At 42.3% G+C, this 19,321-nt stretch overlaps 2 protein-coding genes across 3 annotated transcripts; both read left to right on the top strand.

The window, feature by feature from the left end:
* The first annotated feature begins 1,037 nt into the window (after positions 1-1,037).
* UTP6 (UTP6 small subunit processome component) lies at positions 1,038-12,792 on the top strand. 2 transcript variants are annotated; one of them, XM_059828174.1, is made up of 19 exons: positions 1,038-1,129; positions 1,238-1,322; positions 1,937-1,978; positions 2,067-2,159; positions 2,824-2,871; positions 3,682-3,745; positions 4,269-4,387; positions 4,980-5,057; positions 5,482-5,563; positions 6,783-6,864; positions 7,491-7,672; positions 8,517-8,596; positions 9,295-9,372; positions 9,544-9,723; positions 10,433-10,513; positions 11,335-11,444; positions 11,531-11,597; positions 11,896-11,968; positions 12,521-12,792. In XM_059828174.1, the coding sequence occupies exons 1-19, from the start codon at positions 1,038-1,040 to the stop codon at positions 12,676-12,678; spliced, it is 1,794 nt and encodes a 597-aa protein (XP_059684157.1). In that variant the 3' UTR covers positions 12,679-12,792. The 2 variants fall into 2 exon arrangements, with proteins under 2 accessions (XP_059684157.1, XP_059684158.1); XM_059828175.1 differs by having other exon boundaries at positions 9,544-9,729.
* A 2,887-nt stretch (positions 12,793-15,679) lies between these two features.
* COPRS (coordinator of PRMT5 and differentiation stimulator) lies at positions 15,680-18,821 on the top strand. Its single transcript, XM_059828395.1, has 3 exons — positions 15,680-15,764; positions 16,330-16,587; positions 18,630-18,821. The coding sequence occupies exons 1-3, from the start codon at positions 15,680-15,682 to the stop codon at positions 18,797-18,799; spliced, it is 513 nt and encodes a 170-aa protein (XP_059684378.1). The 3' UTR covers positions 18,800-18,821.
* The last annotated feature ends 500 nt before the right edge of the window (positions 18,822-19,321 follow it).

Below are 19,321 nucleotides of genomic sequence, written 5' to 3'. Positions count from 1 at the left end.
TTTTTCTAATTGGTGCCCAATATTGAGAAGAACCGCCACGAATTCAAGTCATAGCAGGTGAAAAAAGTGACCAAGTGACTGTTCTTGATAGTTCTTGTGAAGTGTTTTTGCCTTACGTGTGTTTTTAACAGAAGTCAAGTGCTCAGGTTCTCGCTCTTGGCAACACTTTTTAAGCTGTTCTACTGTAATAAAAGGGAAAGGCCACCCACAGCTTTTTGGGGCTATGATATGTGAAGCGTGCTGTGCCGGAAGTCCTCTTGCCCTTAGCACCTCTTCCCCCTGTGCTTTTTCAGAGAAACAGCTCCTGCCTTTTCCTGCAGGAGGGAGTGATGGTCGCCACAGGGCAGAGCAGGTTTGGGGTGTGATTCCATTTCCTACCAGTGACAACTGAAAGCCTAAGCAGAAGATAGCATTGTGGGTAGTAGGTATTTAAAGCAACTCCCTCAAAAATTATTTCCCACCGATACTGTTTTGATTTCCTGGGACTTCCCTCATTTAAGAAACAAAAATTTACCATCACCTGGTTTTATTGTTCATTTTCTCAGAGGAAAGGTGCCGTGTGAGAGGGGAAGAGCCATTTATCCCATGAGGAATCTCACCAGAAAGCAATGTGCTTGCAACGGTTCTGGGCTGGCGTCCCCTCACCTGGGTGGGTGCCCTGCGTCGTCTGCGGGTGGAGGAGGTGCCACCTGGGAGCACCCACCATTTCTGCCGGTCTTCAAACCTGGAAGCTCATCTCTCCTCCCTGCCCACAGGACTCTTCCCGCCCCAAAGCCATTCTGTTTGGAACCGGCTGCCGGTTTGAGCAGTCACCGCGGCGCTTGTACTTCGTCTCTTCGCCTCCCGGGCCCGCCCTGCGGGGGTTTTGCCGTTCACGCCCGGGCGCGGGCCCCGCGGCCGCGCCAGGCGGCGAAGGCGGGGCGGGGCCGCTAGGGGGCGGCAGAGCGACACGGCCCCGGAAGGCGGCGGGCGGCGCGGCCGGAACTGGCGGCGGGCCGTGCCGGGCGCGCGCCTGAGGCCCCTCGCCTGCCGCCGCCATGGCGGAGCGCACCGAGCAGCGGCTGGAGGACCGCGTCCCGGAGCTGGAGCAGCTGGAGCGGGTCGGGCTCTTCACGCGCAGGGAGATCAGGTGAGGCGGGCGGGGGCCGCGGCGGCGCGACCGGGTGCCCGGCGAGGGGCAGCGAGCCCACGCGGCGCGGCCGGGCTTGCTCCGCTCGCTGATTCCGCCTTCCCGCAGGGCCGTCCTGAGGAAGGCCTCGGCTCTGGAGTACAAAATACAGCGGAGAGCTCTTCGGAAGGAGGATTTTATTAATTACATTCAGGTAAGCTTTGCTGATGAGGAGAGCGCGCTAACGCACGTTGTAGAAGGCGCTCAGTTAGGAGTGAGGAGGTTTTGTAGTGACCCCGGCAGGACGCGGGCTGGTTCGTGGGGCCTGCCCTCACCCGGGCCCCGGTCTTCGCTCCTGAGTGGGTCCGTGGCGTAGGCTCCTTATCGGGACACACCAGAGCATGAAGCACAGCCGGGAGGTGGTGCCTGAGTTTGGGATGAGAGTCTTCTCTCCTGCTCTGGCGTTTTCCTATAGTTTCTTCTCTCTCCAGGGATGCAGAGACCCCAATTCCTTGATGCGCTGTGCAAATTGTAATTAAGTGTAATTAGGTTTTTTTGTGGTGTTAGAAGTTTGGCTTGTGCATTACGATTCTAGGAATATGTGGGGTGCTGACAGCTCAAGTCTGAAATACCACGTGCAATAAAAATGCTCAAACTTACTTTCATCAGCCTTAGAAATGCAGTGATCCTGCCAAAAAGTTGTTGGTTTTGCTTTTCCGGATTTAATTTTTATTGTCCACCTGATTAGCTATAAAAAACTTGATCTGTATTTTTTTTTCCTTACTGTTATGTGTCTCCTCATTTGCTTTTAAATGTTCTCCATTCTAGTATGAAATTAATCTGCTGGAACTGATCAAGAAAAGAAGAGCAGTAAGTTTATCAATTATTTGGAGTGCAAAATATTTTATGCCAAATTTTCTCTTGCAATAAAATGAATACTTTTTTCGTTTCCTCCTAGCGCATTGGATATTCATTTAAGAAGGATGAAATTGAGAACTCTATTCTGCATAGAGTCCATAGCCTCTTCAACCGTGCTACAGGAAAATGGAAAGTAAGTTTGTTTTTACTGGTCAGTTGAAAAATGCCCTTTTGGTATGTAAAAGTTACTTAGATATCATTGCCACCAAATATTTGCAGTAATACAGAAGAATGTAATAGAAAAACTAAGTGGACATTTGGTCTTACAGTTAGCAGTAGCCTAGAAGTAGATCATTCATGTCAGTTTGTTTCTTTGGGTTTTTTTGGGGGTTTTTTTGGTACACAAACAATATGTCCATTCTGAGTCACTAGTCCTCAACTATCTTGTGACAAGTATTGCCATGTGACTTTGGTCTTTCTGCTTGTAAGGACTAGAAACAGAATGAAAAGAACTTTCAGCTGCTTTAGGAAAAGATTGTCTTGATACATCTAAAGGTAAAACCTAAATGATGTGCCTAAGGAACCACTACAGTGAGCTCTTTATTGAGTTCAGTGTAACACAGATTTGATTGGAGAGGCTGTGAGGGTGTGTCTTGAGATGGGAGAGTTGGTTTTCTTCTGGTGTTTTGCAGGAATTCGAAGACCTGGGGAAAAAAAGGGAATTTGAGATTCAAAATTCCTTCTCTTTGTATGCCAAGTCGTTGTACCAAGGGCGTATTGTTTGCTTGTCAATGTGCAAGTGATTTTGTGCTTGTATTGTTGTAAGGTTGATGGTCTCCCCTTTGCATTTCCAACAGGAAGATATCCAGCTTTGGCTTTCACATGTTGCATTTTGCAAGCAGTGGGTGAGTTTTCAAAATACTAATCTTATCTGAGTTGAGATACTGGATTGGTGTTTAATCAGGCATCTGGAACTTGAATTACATGACAGGGGTACAAACTTCACTGCCACATGCTGTGATACTGAAATAATTTTGATAGTAGTATTGGAGCTGCCCCTGGGATTTTCACTGACGTATGTAAATGTAGAATTTGACTCAGAATGAATTAGTATGAAATTTGATGCTTACCGGTTGCAAAGGTGAGGCTGATTGCATTGAATCTGGAGTACATTTGGTTTGGGAGAATCATAATATTGGTTATACCTTCTCCAGAGTTAATGGATCACCTGTCTGTGAAGTGTGATTTTGTTCCAAACATTTCTTACTGCAACTATGCTGAAAAGTAGAATTCTGGCAATTCTGTACTTTGTAAACTTACCTGTGCAAGTCTTCACATTATTATTAGCATTCAGTCATTTGTCTGTCCTGTACTGAAGAAGGTGCCCTTGTTGTAGTAATGCAAACGGCCAAAGAAAAATGCAGCCTCTACCTCAGAAGTTGTCAGTGACACTATGGGTTTGTGACTTAGGCAACATTTGTGTTAGCTATGTAGTTCAGACAGGTTTGAGTTAACTATGCTAATCTAGTCTGGTAACATTTGAAAGCTGGTCAGTGTTGAACAAATACGAGAAACTTTCTACTGAAGATAAAGTAGCAGAGAAGTGTCTTTTCCTGTTCAATTGCATTACAATTTGTAACCTTCCATAATGAAACTTTAGTGCAGGTGGTCAGTTTTGTACTAGAGTAGGTAAAACAAAACTTCTTCTTTTACAGAATGCAAAACATCAGCTTAGTAAGGTGTTTTCTTCCATGTTGGCCATTCATCCCAATAAACCAGGTAAATAAAACAATGGCAAGCGGTGCATAAATGACTGAGTATAGATTGTATAGTGTTGGTTTAAGTTCTTGCAGATCTCAGTTCAAGCTATTGGGGTAAAAGTTCTTACTCTCTTTTCTTTGCCTTGCTGCTACTTCAGAAAGAAGGGCTCTGGCAGGGATTGTGTCCCCATGGTCTGAATGACCATTTCCCAGGTAGACAGGGAACTAGGTAAATGTTTCACAGGTAGGAAATGTTGAATACTCCTGGCTGCTTTTTGACTTCTGGAGACATTATCATACATCACTGGATCTGTAGCTATACCAGATTAAACTTCCTGGATCTGCTTAGCTTTTAGTCCTTTAACTAGCTTTTACATGGGAGATAATCAGTCTTGCTCCATTGCTGAGCTCATGGATTATATTGGGGTGGATAGACTGAACAAAAACAACCTGTGCATCCTGGAGAGTAGCTTCAAAACAGGTTCTCATGGCCAGCCACTTGCTTTGCCTTAAAATGAACTTATTTGTATCATCTGTTGCAGCACTGTGGATTATGGCAGCAAAATGGGAAATGGAGACACAACTCTCATCAGAAAGTGCTAGGCACTTGTTCCTTCGTGCTTTGCGCTTCCATCCAGAGTGCCCAAAACTTTATCAAGAAGTGAGTTCCTGGTTTTCTTTTATGACTAGTTAGTTGATCAATCAGAGCAATTCAGTCCAGCGTATTTCTCAGATCGTCTGAGAAAACCAGAAGAAACTTGTTTCCCCATCAGTGGGAAAATGTTATCAAAAAGACTTAAAAAAAAAAAAAAAAAAGCACTTTGTACTGGTCGCATTTATCAATTGTTTAGCAAATCCTGTATTTATGTATGCAGAGTGAGAATTTTACACTTTTTATAGATAAATGTGTCAGAATTCCCTTTTGAAGTACTGTCAGCTCTGCTAGGACTTAGTTCTCTGGATTAGATCTGGCATCCCTAGCCTTTGCTAGGGAACATGGTTTTCTTTGAGGGCAAGTTAAGGTTTAAAGAATGACTAGAAAGTGGTAATTTCTACGTGTGGGAAATTTCTGAGTAAATACGCAGGACAGATATAGCTATATGCGCAAACCAAGGCTCTTGGACGTATGTGGGATGTTGGCAAAGTCCTGATTTGTAGCTCCTCAGAGTTTGTTTTACCACATTTGTGGACTTAGATGTTTTATGATTTGTCCCCATCCCCACAATAATTTCATTTTATTTTCTCTCTTGCAGTATTTCAGAATGGAGCTGATGCATGCTGAAAAACAGAGGAAGGAAAAGAAAGAATTTGAACAAGCAAAGATGGACTTGGTAGGTCAGCTGAACTTAATTAAGGGATATTGTGTGCTTGCGTATCACACATTTGAATGCATAGTTTCAAGGGATCTGTATTAATGGTTTGTTTGAGAACAGCTTAGAGAAAGCTTTTGTTCATGTCCTGTGCCTGCGTTAAGGTTTTCAAGCGTTGGCTGATACTCAGCTCAAATACTTCATAAGTTGACTTTTCTTTACATTTGTGAAGTCTTTTGTTACATTCCCCAGTTTGAAAGTGCATGGTAATTTCTGGAAAGGAATAGTTAAACTTACTACCTCTTATTTCTTTATAGTTGACTTGTGCAAATTAGATCAAGATAGATAAACACTAGTATCTTCTGATGTTTTTTTCCATGTTTGCAAAAACGGTAGCTGAGAAAGGAAAACAATTTTTTCAACGATGTTATGCTTGATGTTGTAGGGGGAGTTCAATTATTCCGAAGAGATTCTCAATGGTGAAATGGCTCGTATAATCTACAGGGATGCTGCTCAGAAAATTAAAGGTGATTTAACATGTCTTGTACTTATTCAATAGGAAAATTGTTGCCTTTAACTCTCCAGTAGCTAATATAGATAGACTTACCTCCAGTGTACACACTAAGATACATTTTCAAATACACCATTTTTTCAGTAGAACTTAGATAATGCCAAAGTATAAATTAATAGTGCTGATAGTTCTGATTTCACAACTGTTCTGCAGGCTGACACCTCTTCCAGTACAACAGCTTTTGGGCTGAAATGGTATAGGTGCTGGGCTTACAGTCTCAAAACTTGTTTCTTTAAAAAAACAAAGGGAGGACAGTTCAGAATTACACACCTTTTTTGCTTTGTTGTTTCCTGAACATTAGATCACAACTAATCAGCTAGCGACAGAGAAATAAGAACTCGGACTGCTAACAAAACAGGTTAGATGATTTTAAATTAACCAGGCTTGGTAAAATTCACCCATTTTATTGAGAGAATTGGGTATAATAACTGGAAAGTAGTAGCAGATATCTTTAAGAAAGCATGATAGATGGGGATATTTTGGAAGACAATGGGCAAAATATAGTAACAACTTTGAAAAGTAGTGGGGGAAAAGGGCATTAGAGGAAATCAGAGAAAGAGTTGGCTTCATATAAATTCCTGGAGAAATAGTGGAATAAATAGGCATACAAATGATTTGTAAGCACCTAAAAAGAAGGAGGTGAGTAATGGCTGATAGGGATTCACAATGCACTAATTATGTCAAGTCATGTCAGTTGGCATTCTCACAGATAAGTTACAGAGATACAAGATGGATGGATACAATTCGTTGACATACACTGTGTGCAGCTTTGGGGAGGTCTGTCCCAAGTGTGGAGCCTTCTGTGTTTTCATGGCAGAGTCAAATGAAGGAGTAGAGGAGGTACTGGTTAAATTTGCAAGTGGAACTGAGCTGGAAGGATCTGTAAGCATGTCAGGACAGGACTAGTTTATCACTTTGGAGTCTGGAATGTCCTGCCTCTCATGGCCTTTTTTTGTAACTGGATAATATGAAGTCATGAAGAATATAGTCAGGCAATCAACTTCCTAACATATGGCTTATTATATGGGTGGAACACTGAGATTTATAGAAAATAAAAGTTATCTTACGCTTAAATGTTATCTGTGTGTTGACAAAAACTTGCAAAGACAGAAATGCAAAGTGTGCAATGGACGTAATACTCACTTGATGTTTTCTTTTCTCCTCTTGAAACATAGGTGTTGAGTTCCATCTGGCTGTGCTTTCTATTGCAAAGCTCTTTGATTTTACTCAAGATTTGCAAAAGGAAATTCTTGAAAGGTGAGGTGTGGCTATGTGTTGTGTGGTTTTTTTTTTAAATTTGTTTTGTTTTTTAAGAAACATGTTCTCATAACTTCTGTAATCTATAGTGACAGGTTAACAACTGAAGGCTGTTCCTCTAGGGAAACAGAATGTTAAGGCCTATGGGAAATCCTTTAGGAAAAACAAAATATGAGGCAAGCGTGCTCTTTAGAAAAGGATACTTGTATCTAGCTTCAGAAAAGGCTTTGAGAACCTGCTAAGAAAAATTTAGGTAAAATACAGTTGTTGCTGAATAATTACTACACTTAGTTTCCATACATTTACTGCAGGAACTGTGGATTTTCCTAGTGTACTTTGTGGTTCTTTTGCCTCTTTAGTTTCTCCAGTTGTTCCTCTCTCAAAAGAAAGATCTCTCTCAAACTTCTTGTCTAGTTCATGCTGTTACTGGAGAATATCCATATTAAATAAAAAAACAAAATAAGCTACTATTTTGTCTTTCTCTTGTGGAAAGGTAAAATGTTTTTTCTCTGGCATTTGGTCACTTAGAAATGAAGTACATTTCTATACCAATATAACAATCCTTCTAAACATACCTGCAAAAGAAGAATGGCACTCGAGGGGTATTACAGACATGGTGTGTTTAGTTTGCAGACCAAGTATGCTGATGATCCTCTGACATGGGACTACATGGCCCGTCGTGAGCTGGAGATGGGGTCCCTGCAGTCTGCAGAACACACCACAAAACAGATGAAAGTATCTGAAATGACCCAGAGAGAGGAACGATGCTGTGCAGTCTTTGAAGAGGCTGTGAGAGCAGTCCCAAGAGGTGAAATGTTCTGCCTGCATTTTAACATTTTTTCCTGGTACTTTAACATACTGTATACTGTGAATGTTTCGAAGCAGGTGTTGGCAGGCTCTACCATACCTAAGAGAAGGCAAACAGTTTTTAGATGCTACCTTTTTGGGGTCTATTTTATGTGTTATTTGGGTTATTTTCCAATGCATTTATGCTCTTGAAGGAGCTGCTTAACTGAAAGTGCTTTTTGTTGCTGTTTGCTTTTATTAATGTGACTTAACCAATGAGAATAGAAGCCCACAGATGAATAGAGGTTTGGGAGTTGTAAATAGAGAAAATTTCCTAAATAAAGGAAACCTGTAGAACTCAAGTATATTGCTGGTTGTCTGTGAGCAATGTTTTTGAGTTGCCAGTGGAGTGGATATCCAACTTCAACATCTGGCACTGTCCTTACTCTCAAAGGAGGCTATCAAGGGGACTATCTGGAGTGGACTCAAACTTGCTGCTTATATAGCCTTTGAAGTCATGCAGACAAAGAAGGATTTTCTTGACTGCCTGTGAGTATCCTCACTCTTGCAGGCCCATTGAAAACTACAGGCATAGGGTGCACTGAGCATTAATCGTGGCAGCGTGCGCTGAAGCCTCAGCTGAACTAGGAGCCTGATGCTCTTTAGAATGAGTCAGTCTGCAGCTTATACTGGGAAGCCATTTTTAAATGTTAATGTTATAAATGTAGGGCCTCTTTTATAATACATTTTAAAACAAAGTTGGCGTTAACACTTACTGCTTGGATTCTCTGTATTCCTTAAAGACAAATATTTGTGCTTACTCTTGTGAGTCTATAAAGTGTGATATTATGCCTTTGATTCTACAGAGGACATGTGGAAATGCTACATCACTTTTTGCTTAGAGAGATATAACAGGAAAACCAACAGTGAAGAATTAAAGCAAAAGGTAAAAGCTTATTAGGAAGTCATAGTAACAAATCATCCCTATTTTCACTGACTTCTGTAATCTATCAGACAAGGAACAAATATATTTTGACATTTTATCAGAAATACTTACCTGCGACCATCATTAAAAATCATTTAGTCTCCATCTGAGGGGATCACTTTTGCTGTCAGGCTCACGTGTGGCCTGCCTGAACATGAGTAACTTGGGCATAAACCAGCCTTGTCAGTAAAGTACAGTGTCCTCTTTGGATGAAAGTTAAGAGTGCAAACTTGTTAATGTTCACTGACAGTCCTGCAAACTTGTGCATGTTCAAAGAAAAGGATGAATTAAAATGACTTGCAAATAAGTCTGATTAAAATTTGGTGCTAGCACATGGGCATCTTAATTATGCATCTATGCTTGGGTGTGACTCAGTGAATTAGCTAATCATCCTGTGCAGTTTGCTTCCCTTTTAATACAGTAAAAGAACATTGCTATGTTCTTCTTTTGCTGCTTAAGGAAGAAGTGTAATTCAAATGCTCAGATTTCCCCTTTATCTTGGAATGTATGCAGGTACCTAAAGTATTAGATACGTAACTCTTACTGAATTTCAGTCGTATGTTGATACACTAATCCACTGGGCTTCTTGCAATGCTGGGATGTGGTATATGCAGGAATAATGCTTATTTTCTCTACTTTTTCCTCTCTGTTGGTTCTAGAGGCTGGAGAGGACACTGAGTGTATTCAACAAAGCCCATGAGGCCAGTTTGCTGCCAGAAGCTCTCTATAAACAGTGGGTAAGAGTTGACACAGAAAAATTGATTGTGAGGCTGTCCTGCATTGCTTGCGTGTCTGTCTTTACCATTTTGAGTAGATAGAAAGGTGGACAGTATTTTGATCAAGGCCTTGCTTTTTAACAAGGTATTACAAATCCCTTATGGTGATTAGCTGTTTCTGCTGGGTTTTAGCTTCAGCTGTTACTGGAGTCGAACCTCTTTGAGAAGGCTACAGAGGTGGCAGAAGCTGCAACTAAACGCTTCAGCCTGTCAGTGGAAACATGGCAGATAAGGCTGCGGGTGCTGATCCAACTGAAGAGTGACAGTGTGACCCAGTGTTTTGAAGAAGCCGTTAAGCTCATTAAATCAAAGGTCTGTGCTGGTTTTATCGACTTGCATGCATTAGTCTTAGGAAGCCTCTGGTATTTATTTGAGGGGTTTTTTTCCTGTACAAGGCATTCAAAATCCCTAACTGTTTTTAAGGTCGAAAATAAGAACTTGACATTTCACATGCACGTTGCATTCAGAAGCATTAGGGAATTGCACATTTACTTCATATTCACAATTTTAAAGTCTGAATGCTTGTAGGTGACATTTTGCATACTATTCTAGCAGTCAGCTGGTATTCTTTGTGTCTTAGTTTTCACTGCCCTGATACATTGTTTGTGTGTGTGGTATTTCAAGCCTTGAATTAGCTATGTACTCTCTTACTATTCCATTTCAAACCCTGGGCACAAGGAGTGAGGAGAGGAAACAAGGAGGTGATTGTTTCTTTCCTGCTTGCTGTTCTTAAAGTTACCTTTGTACTGCAGTGTTTGGTAATGCAGGAGAACTTGTCTCTCATCCCTGGCAGCATGTCTTGCAGCTGTCCAGCTAAGCAGTACTTGTCCTGTAAGTGAAGAAGGAAACAAGAAGTGATTTCAGTGTGTAGTCCAAAGTTGTCTTTCTAAGAGCTGTGTCTAAAGGACATTTTTTACAGCAGCTGTAATACAGAACCTAGTGGATGTGTTGTCATGTCATATGCTTCTGTAAATCAGGGTCACTATATTTCAGTCATTTGATTTATCTGCTTACCTTGCAGGGCACTTTGCCATTATGGACCCTGTGGGTGGAATGGAGTGAAGGCACAAACAGCAAGGAAGACACGGAAGCTCTTTACCAGGTACTTAGCTAATAGAAATCTACTTTTTATGACAGTGTGTAAATGAACAGGAACAATGTGTGTGGATGGAACGTGTAACAAATGCTTTATACTGCAGTTCTTTCATGGATTTATTGATATTAAAGAATTTCAGGTAAAACTGTGTATGTTACCAAAATCATTTGGGCATAGGCACAAATGTTGTCCCTGTGCTTCTACGACTTCTAGATGTTTGTAAGCACAACCAACGATCAACTCTTCTTTTCTTTGTGGTGTAGAATTTTTGCTCTATTTTCAGATGTCCATCTGAACATGGAAAAGAGAACTTTCCAATCTGTGAAAACATCAACCTTGTTACAGAAAACTCAAGAACAAAACTGGGACTTAATCTTGCTGTAAATTTCCTAAATAGCTCAGGGCAAAACATTTCCTCTTTGCCTGGCGTGTTGGGTTGTTCCCCCCCCAGCTTACAACATAAAACACATATTTCAGATGGAAGCTTGAATTCAGTTGTTTGTAGAGCGTAGTGAAACCCTCCGCATGAAGGCTGTTAGGGAAATGCCAATTGCCAGCTGTATGGAATGTTGGAAAAGACAGGTATTTTAGGTTACAACTACTATTTTAATTTGAAAAATATTGGATGTGTTACCTAATGCTGTCTTTCAGACATCATTTGGGATGCTTTTGTCCAGTACTTTGTCTCACTTATGCCATCTGCTTTATGTCAGATGCCTAATTAGGGTGAAGGTAGTATTTGGTTTCTTCTCCCTTGGTGCCTTTTAATTGTAGCTTATGTGGTTGGTTTGTTTTTTGTTTTTTTTTTTTTCCTTTTAAACTTGCAGAGATCCTTACATGCCACAACTCCTGCTGAATCTGTGACTATGAAAGAAAAGTATCTTGACTGGACTTACAGAAATGGTGGTTATAAGAAAGTTAAAAGAGTCTTTACCAGGTGACAAATAAAACCTTTGAACCTGATTGTTTTAGGACATATGTTAAAAGGCTTGAAGTCTAAAGTTACTTATGTTTTTACTTCAGCTTGTGTGAAAATCGTCCATTTTCACTTGACTTCTTCAGGAAGATGATCCAAATAGAAAAGGAGCAAGTAAGTTGTTGAATATCCAATTAGTGCCTTGTGTTTGTAAAATACACTTCTAACTTTAGCTTTAAATAGGAAACAGAGGGCTTATGAGTAGTGTCATTAGTTTGTGATCAGTTCATATTTGTCTTCTGAAGTTGATTCATAGCATGTAATACAAAACCAAGTTCCATGGTAACTAATCTTTGGCAGTGTGCGTGTGCGCGTGTAATTACCATGACTCTTTTTCTTTGTAAGAATCTAATCAAGCTGCAGATTCACTTCTGTACAAAGTAAATGGCCTTTTAATACCTTCCTTTGTTAGGAATCCTGCAAAATGCTTCATCTGAGAGAATACTATGAACGTGCCTTGAGAGAGTTTGGTTCAACAGATTCTGGTAAGGAGATTTTATTCATTCAGTGCTGCCTCTTTTATTTCCGTCCATTTCAAAAGGTAGCTGTTTGTTCTGCCCTTGTGATTGCTGTCATGCAGAGTGGAGCTTACTTCTTCTGTGCCATTAAGCGCATGACACTCTGCTGTGACCCTTCACTTCCAATCCAGGGTCATTGTTTACAGTGAGATGGCTTCAGCAGAACTACTAGCAAATAAGGTTTTGATGCTGGCTGGCTTAAGAGATGCGCATTCACCTTTAATTTGGTTTTGCAAATAGTATGGAGCTATGTTTTGATAGATTTCTGCAGTATTCCTTTTAAAAAAGTAAACAGCTCAATTATTGCTGCATTATTTCTTGAGACGTCACTGTTCCAGCTGGGAATAGAACCCAGGCTTTTGGTCCTCACAGGGCAGGGGGTTGTAGTTTCACAAAGTAAACCTCATTGTCTTAACATCATGGACACTTGCAAAAAGAGGGTTTCTAGGTTAGGGTTGGTATGTTTGTTAAGTAATATCCAACGAAAATCTAACCAGAACTTTTATTTTTCTTTTAAAGATCTCTGGCTCGATTATATTAAAGAAGAGCTAAGTCATCCCCAAGGCAAACCAGAAAACTGTGGGAGCATTCACTGGCGAGCTATGAAGATGTTGCAGGGAGACCTGGTGGAAGACTTTGTTTCCAAATACACTTTATTGCAAACTGGACATTTATGAAAAACTATAAATAGTTACAACATGACAGTGCGGATTTTTTTTAACTTGTTTGTACAAAGGTAAATATGTACCTGGATCATATTAAAGTGTACCTTCCTTACATTCATGCACATGTGGAAAAAAATAATTATCTGCCCCGTTGCAGTTGCTTCTGGTGTTGCTTCTGCCAGTGGCAAGTTCAAGTGCACAGTTAGAGGAGAAACCAAAGGCGTCTCTGAGGGTGTTCGTCGTTGAAACTTCTGAGAGCAAATGCTTCCTCCTGCCTAAACATTTAGATGGAATAGTCATAATGCATCAGCTTTTACACTCTGGAAAGCTAATATTACAGCACATAAATGCAAAAAAAAATCCCAGCCCCTGGAAACTACACCTGTGGGAGTTCTTCGTATCTTTCTAAGTTCAATAATGAAAAGTGGAACACTGGAGAAACAATCTGTAAAATGGTGGTATTTATTGTTTCCTAACCTTGAAGTCATCTGTAATCCTCTTTTCAAAAACAAAAACGATCTCTGCAACTACCTTACATTGGTGCTTGCATCCTAAGCTGTAATTCTGAGTGAGAGCTGAGGGGAGCTGAGACCTGTTACACATGTCCCTGATGTGACAGCTTCAGCTTTCTCTCCACAGTGCCTCAAAAATGGGTAACAGGTTTTTGAGGCAGTGCTGTCCTTGGCTGTTTCCTGAGCCACGTTTTACCATGTCAAACCCATTAAATCAGCATAAATGCTATCCTCAGATCAGTAGACCACGCCTAGGGAAGGTATAGGAACACGCAGCAACAGTTCCTTTAATTTCCCAGTGACTGGTGACATAATGACAATGCAGAGAAATATTTCTATTAAGATTTTTCACACAACTAGAAACTGCAGCTCCTCTCAAGCAACAAATTCTAGTAACTTCTGACTAGCTGGAAACAAGGGTTGGAGCAACAGCCTGTTAGATTGCTTCTGTGACATCTGAAGTATGTCTTGCATTGTCTTCACTAAGCTTTTAGCCAGGCCATCTTCCCTCTCCCCAGTAGTTCTCAGCTGTCTGGTGTCATGCTTTCCCCTCAGTAATCACTCCTTTTATACCCTGTCTGCCCCTCATTATGTTACTCCCTCCTCTGAATCACTCATCTTGCTTCTTCAGTTGCACAACAAGAAGCTTTTAAGTGCAAAGTATGGGGTTTGGGGATTTTTTTGTTTGTTTGTTTAGGGTTTTTTTTTGTTTTAAGTCCAGGAAAGCTGGTAACTCCACCATTTCTGGAATGGGCCCTTTTTCTTCACCTGTGCTGGTTCCTTACAGAACTTTGCCACTCACTTCACTACCTGCAGCACGTTCGAGTGACACGTGTTTCCCAAGAGCATGTTTGGCTGATGCCCGTTCGCAGAGCTCCTACCAGCTGGGTTCAGTACAGGTGCTTCCCATCTCTTAACGCTTTCTCTGAGCACGCTTCTAGCACGAGGCTTAAAGGATATTGTTATCTTTTGGCACGATTAAGAAGCCACAGAGCCTGGAAGGGCACTGATACTTCATTTACAACTTTATGAATGTAAAGGTGTTTTCTCACAGCTCTTAATGTCTGTATTTCTCCACCTTTTTTCTCCAGTTGTTCCAATTCCTTGTTTCTGCCCTCAAGTCAGACTGTTTTCCTCTCTCACCAGACACAATTTCCAGTAGCAATGAAACGCATTACGCGTTCAAAGACCACAGGTAGCGGTGGTCCCTGCAGGCAGATAAGGCGAGCGGGGCTCACAGGGATGCGGGAGAAGCCGCCGCTCGCCCTGCGGGTGGAGGCTCCCGCGCCGCCTCGTTTCCAGCCTCTTTCACGGCCGGTGTCGCGCCGCGCTCCTCGGTCAGCGGGTGCCGAGGCACAGCCATTACGTTCACCGGGTTCAGCAGCAGCCGCCCTTCCTCGGAGACCGCCCGCCTGACGGTGCCCGTGGCCGCTGGCTGCCTCGGCGCAGGCGCTGCTGCCGGCGCCGGCCCGGCCCGGCGCTGAGGGGACGAGCGGCCGCGGCAGGGCGGGAAGGTGGCGGGGGGGGCGGACGGCGGAACGGCTCCTCGCGCGCGGACGCTCCCTCAGCGCCCGCTCCCTCAGCGCCCGCCGGCGTGGCGCGGCTGGTGGCTCCGCCGCCTCGGCAGGTGTGGTGAGCTCCTGCGCGGCGGGGAGCGGGGGTCGGGCAGGCTCGCTTTTCCCCGCCACGGCCCGGGCGGGCAGCGGAGGCGGCGGGGCCCGCCGGTGCGGGCTTGCCCGAAGTGTGCGGCGCTCTGCCCTCGTTCGCCGGCCGCGACCCCTGTCAGGCCCCTCCCGGCAGCAGGCCCGGCCTCGGGCGCGCCGCGCTCGGCTCTTGGAGCAGCTGGGAGCCCGCCCTCCCGCACCCACCGCCCTGGGCCGGGGCTGTCCTTCAGCCAGTTCATCTTTGTTGTTCTGGAAGTGGCGGGATAACTCACCCTTCCTTTCCTCTCCTTATGGGGACCGTGAAACCGGTTGAGGTGTTACCTTCTGCTCTCCGGCTGCGCATCTGCCGTCTTTCTCCAGCTCCTCAGGGCTGCTGGAGGGCCTGGCCCTCTCTTGTCTCCCTGGCACGTCGGCTCCCACAAGGTGGTTAATTAATAGCCTTTGGTGCTTGTACTCTTTCCACTCCTTGTGTCTTCATCACCTCTGCAGCTTTCACAGTCTGCTGCTGTTCCCAAACGGGTGCATTTTGGGGCAGTTTTGGGACCCATTCCCAAAATGGTGGCTGCAGGATTATGGCGTGAGTGAGGAGACTGGCTGTTCTGTGTTGGCTGCTTCCTGGGGTGACTGATGGCAGCAGCAGGATGAGCCATCCCTCAGCAGATTTGCTTTCTGAAGTGAAAGCCTGTCTGGTTTAAAGCCTCTGATTCATCAAGGGAACAAACAAACAGGTCATGCTCAAGAGCTCAGAAACACTCAGTTGCACTCAAAGTTGCATGAGCCTCACTGGAGGAATCAATGAAAGGTGCTATTGGATTCTTTAAAACTGTCTCGTAGGTGATGGCTGCTGCCATTGAGTCTGCAAGCTTTGGGGAGGAACAGCTTCCTAATAAGAGAGAAACTATGACCTGGAAGCCCAGAAAAGGTAAGCCTGAAATATTAGGACAAAACAAAGCAGACAGTGAGTAATGAAACTTACACTCTGCTTGAGGAAATACACTTAAAACTCTTTGGTGATGCATGGGAAATGCCTCTTCAGTTACTGCACTGATTTATTTCTATGTAGGTATTTGTGTATGCCTAGGTGCAAGAGTAATTAATCAATACTACAAAAAAATCTTTTTTTTTTTTTTTTTTGTAAACTAGAGCTGTGGTTTTACCTATTTTTTAAAAATCTGAATGTGAGTGTGGTGAAACAAAACTGCTGGGTCCTATACCCTAGTTTAAAGAGTTGTTTTCCAACAAGAGTCTGTGGAAAATCCTGACTTAGGCTAGTGTTGTTATGCAAGTCTATGTCCGATGTTCCCAAGCATATGAAGCCTGAAGCAGCACTGCAGTGATATTACATACGTAAGGAATTGCATATATTATAATTAGATTAGTACTGACAAAGTGGATTCATATACCTGGCTGAATTATTGCATGCTAGGAATTTTGTTGTTCCTGTTTAATTCCTAAGTATCTCTGTTGGCTCTTTCTATTGTTTCTAGAATGTCTGCTGAAGAATATTCCAAATGTTCTTGATAGTGAGTCTGAAGAAAGTGAATTCTCCGATATCTCTCACAATGAAAATGATGTCAGTGGCTCTCCTGTTGACCATGTTCATATACATCCTGATCTGGAAAACTTGCGTGATGAAGTCTCCAATATGCCTGAGGCTGTAGCTTTTCCAGAGCTGCAAACTGCTGCTGCATACGAGGTGGAGGACTGGGATAAAGAATTGGAGGACTCTGAATGTAATCCTTACGGTGAGTACAAATTTACTTGTGCTTCATTTGAGTTTTGTTTACTATGTGATTGGAGGTAGGTGCTTTGCTGGAGAATGTATTTAAATAACTCCACGTTCTATTTTGGGAAGAAATTTTTGTTGTTGTTGACCTAATGGATTTGTAATGCATAATTTTGTTGTCAAATACGGGGTTTAAAGGCAGTGTTGTGAAGTTCACTTGAAACTCTTGCTTGAGCAGTTGAATTCTTAGGGAGTGGAATGGTAACAAGAATGGCATGTGTGTATCGAGTTTCTCTGGAGAAGCTAGGTCTCAGTAGTGTATCTTTGTTATTCTGAAGCAGAAGAGGAGGGTACACAGAGTCCAGGAATGTAACTTTTCGTGTAAAAGGAGTTTTTCCTTTCCTCCAAGAAAATTCATCCAGACTGTGCACCATAACGTCCCTCTAGAGCATGGAGTTCTTGGGAGGGGAGCAGTACAAGTGCTCAGTCTCTGAGTATGGTTTGTTGTTGTTGTGGCTATATTTTTTTTTGAGGGTAGGTTTTTCATTTGTTTGATTTTTTTGTTGGATTTTTTTCAAGCTTGATCCTCTTAAGTGGTTGTGCATGTGATCAGTCCCATGGACAAAGGTGGCAATGGGTAGAAGCAGTTTCATCCACATCTTCAGAGTCGTATAAATCCTCCAGTTTGTAAACTGTTTTACGGTGACTCGTGTTGAACTCAGAGTCTTAATCTTCCATTTGCCAGGCTGTATGTTAGGATAGAACAAGTGGATGGAGTTTAGCCAGCAGTGGTGACCTGCTGTGTCTTTGTTGAAGCGGAATAGTACCATTGCCATTTTCTTCTCATTAATGTGTATCTTTTGTAATTAACACAAACACTCCTTTCTTTGCTTAGGAAATATAGATTTTCTGTTTATTTTAATTCCATAAATGGCTGCTGTATTCAAGTTCCATTGTTTGATAACAGAAGGAAGTGGGAAGGTTTTTGCAGCCTTCCTATAAAATAATTCTGATTTTAAAAAGGAAATACAGTAGTGGTTTTTCACACTGGGTAATCTGAGAAAAGGACTCTTTCCTTTTCAGATGTTTCCCCTCTCTTACATCCTGAGCTTTCCTTTTAATCTCTCATCTGCTCAAATTTATGGAATGTTTTGAAATTATTTTTTTTACTGGAACTGTCACAAGTTCTCTTCTTTTCCTTTATTTAACTCATCCTACCTGTAGCTTATGCTCTTCAAATCCTCACAAACTAAGGAAGCTATGATTATGGAATTCAGGTGCTTGTGAAGGATACTGAGTACAAGTGTCTGAGTTGTTGACTGCTACAAATAAAAAACATGTGTGGTCGGTCATTTTATGGCTTTTTAAAAACTTTTTTAAAATGCTTGCTTTGGTGGCTTGTTTGGCAGTGCTACTGGAAGGCTGACACGTGGATATACTGTGTTGAGTCCTCTGCTGCCCCATACTCTGGGCTTTTCATTTGCTCAGTCCTTTCAGTGCTGGCTAGAAATCTTTTGCTTCTGTTAAAGGACTTTGCCCTATTTTTGTGCTAGGTTGGTTAAATAACAGGCTTATTAAGCTTAATTCTAGCCTAGTGGAAATGTTCAGAGCTTGCTTTTACAGGACCCTACCCTTCCATTCTGTCCAGTGACCCAGTTCTTAAAGGGTTTGGAGGGCTCCTAATTGGGATGTGGTTATGGAGACAGCAGGAAGGGGGAGGGGAAACAAAAGTAATGATTTCATGAGCCTTTTATGCCTGGAGAAAATGTAGATGGACCATGCATTGTAAGAGCTGGTATCAGGTGTTCTGAATCCAGGTATACCATTGAGCTTTTTGGAAAACTGTTTTGTCTCTGTGCAAGAACCTTCCTTAAAATTAAGACATTGCCAAATTCAGCTTTCTGTTTGCTTTGTTTGTAGGTCTGATTCATGAATGCTGGCAGATTAGATTGAAATACTTAACTGGAAGATACTGTAGACCTGCAAAATAATCTGCTACACTATACCACTAGTTTTCTAAGTGTCTCCCGTGGTTTAAATATTTTCTTTGATCTTCTTTAGATGCTGGCGATCTCCACTGTGGAAGCTTTCAGGAAAATAATCTTTTGGCCTCATACTCATGGCGAGAGGATTCGTTTTACAACCCAGGCTGTCACCATGCAGCTTGCCTTGCTTTTACGCCACCAGTTAGAATGACTGAGACTGGCCAGTTTGATGATGCTGATGAATGAGGTTGACCCTGGTCAGACCTAAGTTTGGCTTCTGAGTTGGATTATGTTCTTCACCGATTGAGTCATGTCAAGTCCTTTGGCTTGCTTGCAGACTTCTGCATAAGGCCAGAAATGCTACACCATCTCCAAAGTTTTGCTTAGACTGCTTCTGAGCTCTTTATAAATTGACCACACTTGACCTCTGGAAAAGAGAGTGCAGGTGCTAGCTGTAAGGAGTCAATGCATTTCTGGACTTTTTGTTTGTATTATATAGATCTATGTTGTTGCTAATGAACTGCTTGAGAGGAAGTATTTAATTTCTAAACTTCAGCTTGTTTGCCAAGCTTTGTCAGTTTTGACATGCTGATCCCAGCACGTAGACATAACTTGTAGTTTTCTTTCTATTTCATTTGATGCTGTCAAATTGGTTCAGATAGCTTTAAAAACTCTTCCTCCGTCCAGCTTCTCTGTTGTATTTCTATGTTGCAGTTTGTGATTCCGTATCTAATACTGGTGTTTAACAAAATCAGTCATAACAAATAC

This window comes from Gavia stellata, chromosome 22 (assembly GCF_030936135.1).
Source record: "Gavia stellata isolate bGavSte3 chromosome 22, bGavSte3.hap2, whole genome shotgun sequence".
Classification (NCBI taxonomy): domain Eukaryota; kingdom Metazoa; phylum Chordata; class Aves; order Gaviiformes; family Gaviidae; genus Gavia; species Gavia stellata.
The sequence above is the reverse complement of the archived record's forward strand: the minus strand, read 5'-3'. Positions and strand labels throughout refer to the sequence as shown.

What these genes read in the sequence shown, in the direction of transcription:
- UTP6 (XM_059828175.1), top strand. Translation starts at nt 1,038, where the DNA reads ATGGCGGAGCGCACCGAGCAGCGGCTGGAGGACCGCGTCCCGGAGCTG. An exon ending in CATTCATCCCAATAAACCAG is followed by an intron (nt 3,746 to 4,268) that starts GTAAATAAAACA and finishes CATCTGTTGCAG; the next exon opens with CACTGTGGATTATGGCAGCA. An exon ending in ACACGGAAGCTCTTTACCAG is followed by an intron (nt 10,514 to 11,334) that starts GTACTTAGCTAA and finishes TTAAACTTGCAG; the next exon opens with AGATCCTTACATGCCACAAC.
- COPRS (XM_059828395.1), top strand. Translation starts at nt 15,680, where the DNA reads ATGGCTGCTGCCATTGAGTCTGCAAGCTTTGGGGAGGAACAGCTTCCT. An exon ending in GACCTGGAAGCCCAGAAAAG is followed by an intron (nt 15,765 to 16,329) that starts GTAAGCCTGAAA and finishes TATTGTTTCTAG; the next exon opens with AATGTCTGCTGAAGAATATT. An exon ending in CTCTGAATGTAATCCTTACG is followed by an intron (nt 16,588 to 18,629) that starts GTGAGTACAAAT and finishes GATCTTCTTTAG; the next exon opens with ATGCTGGCGATCTCCACTGT.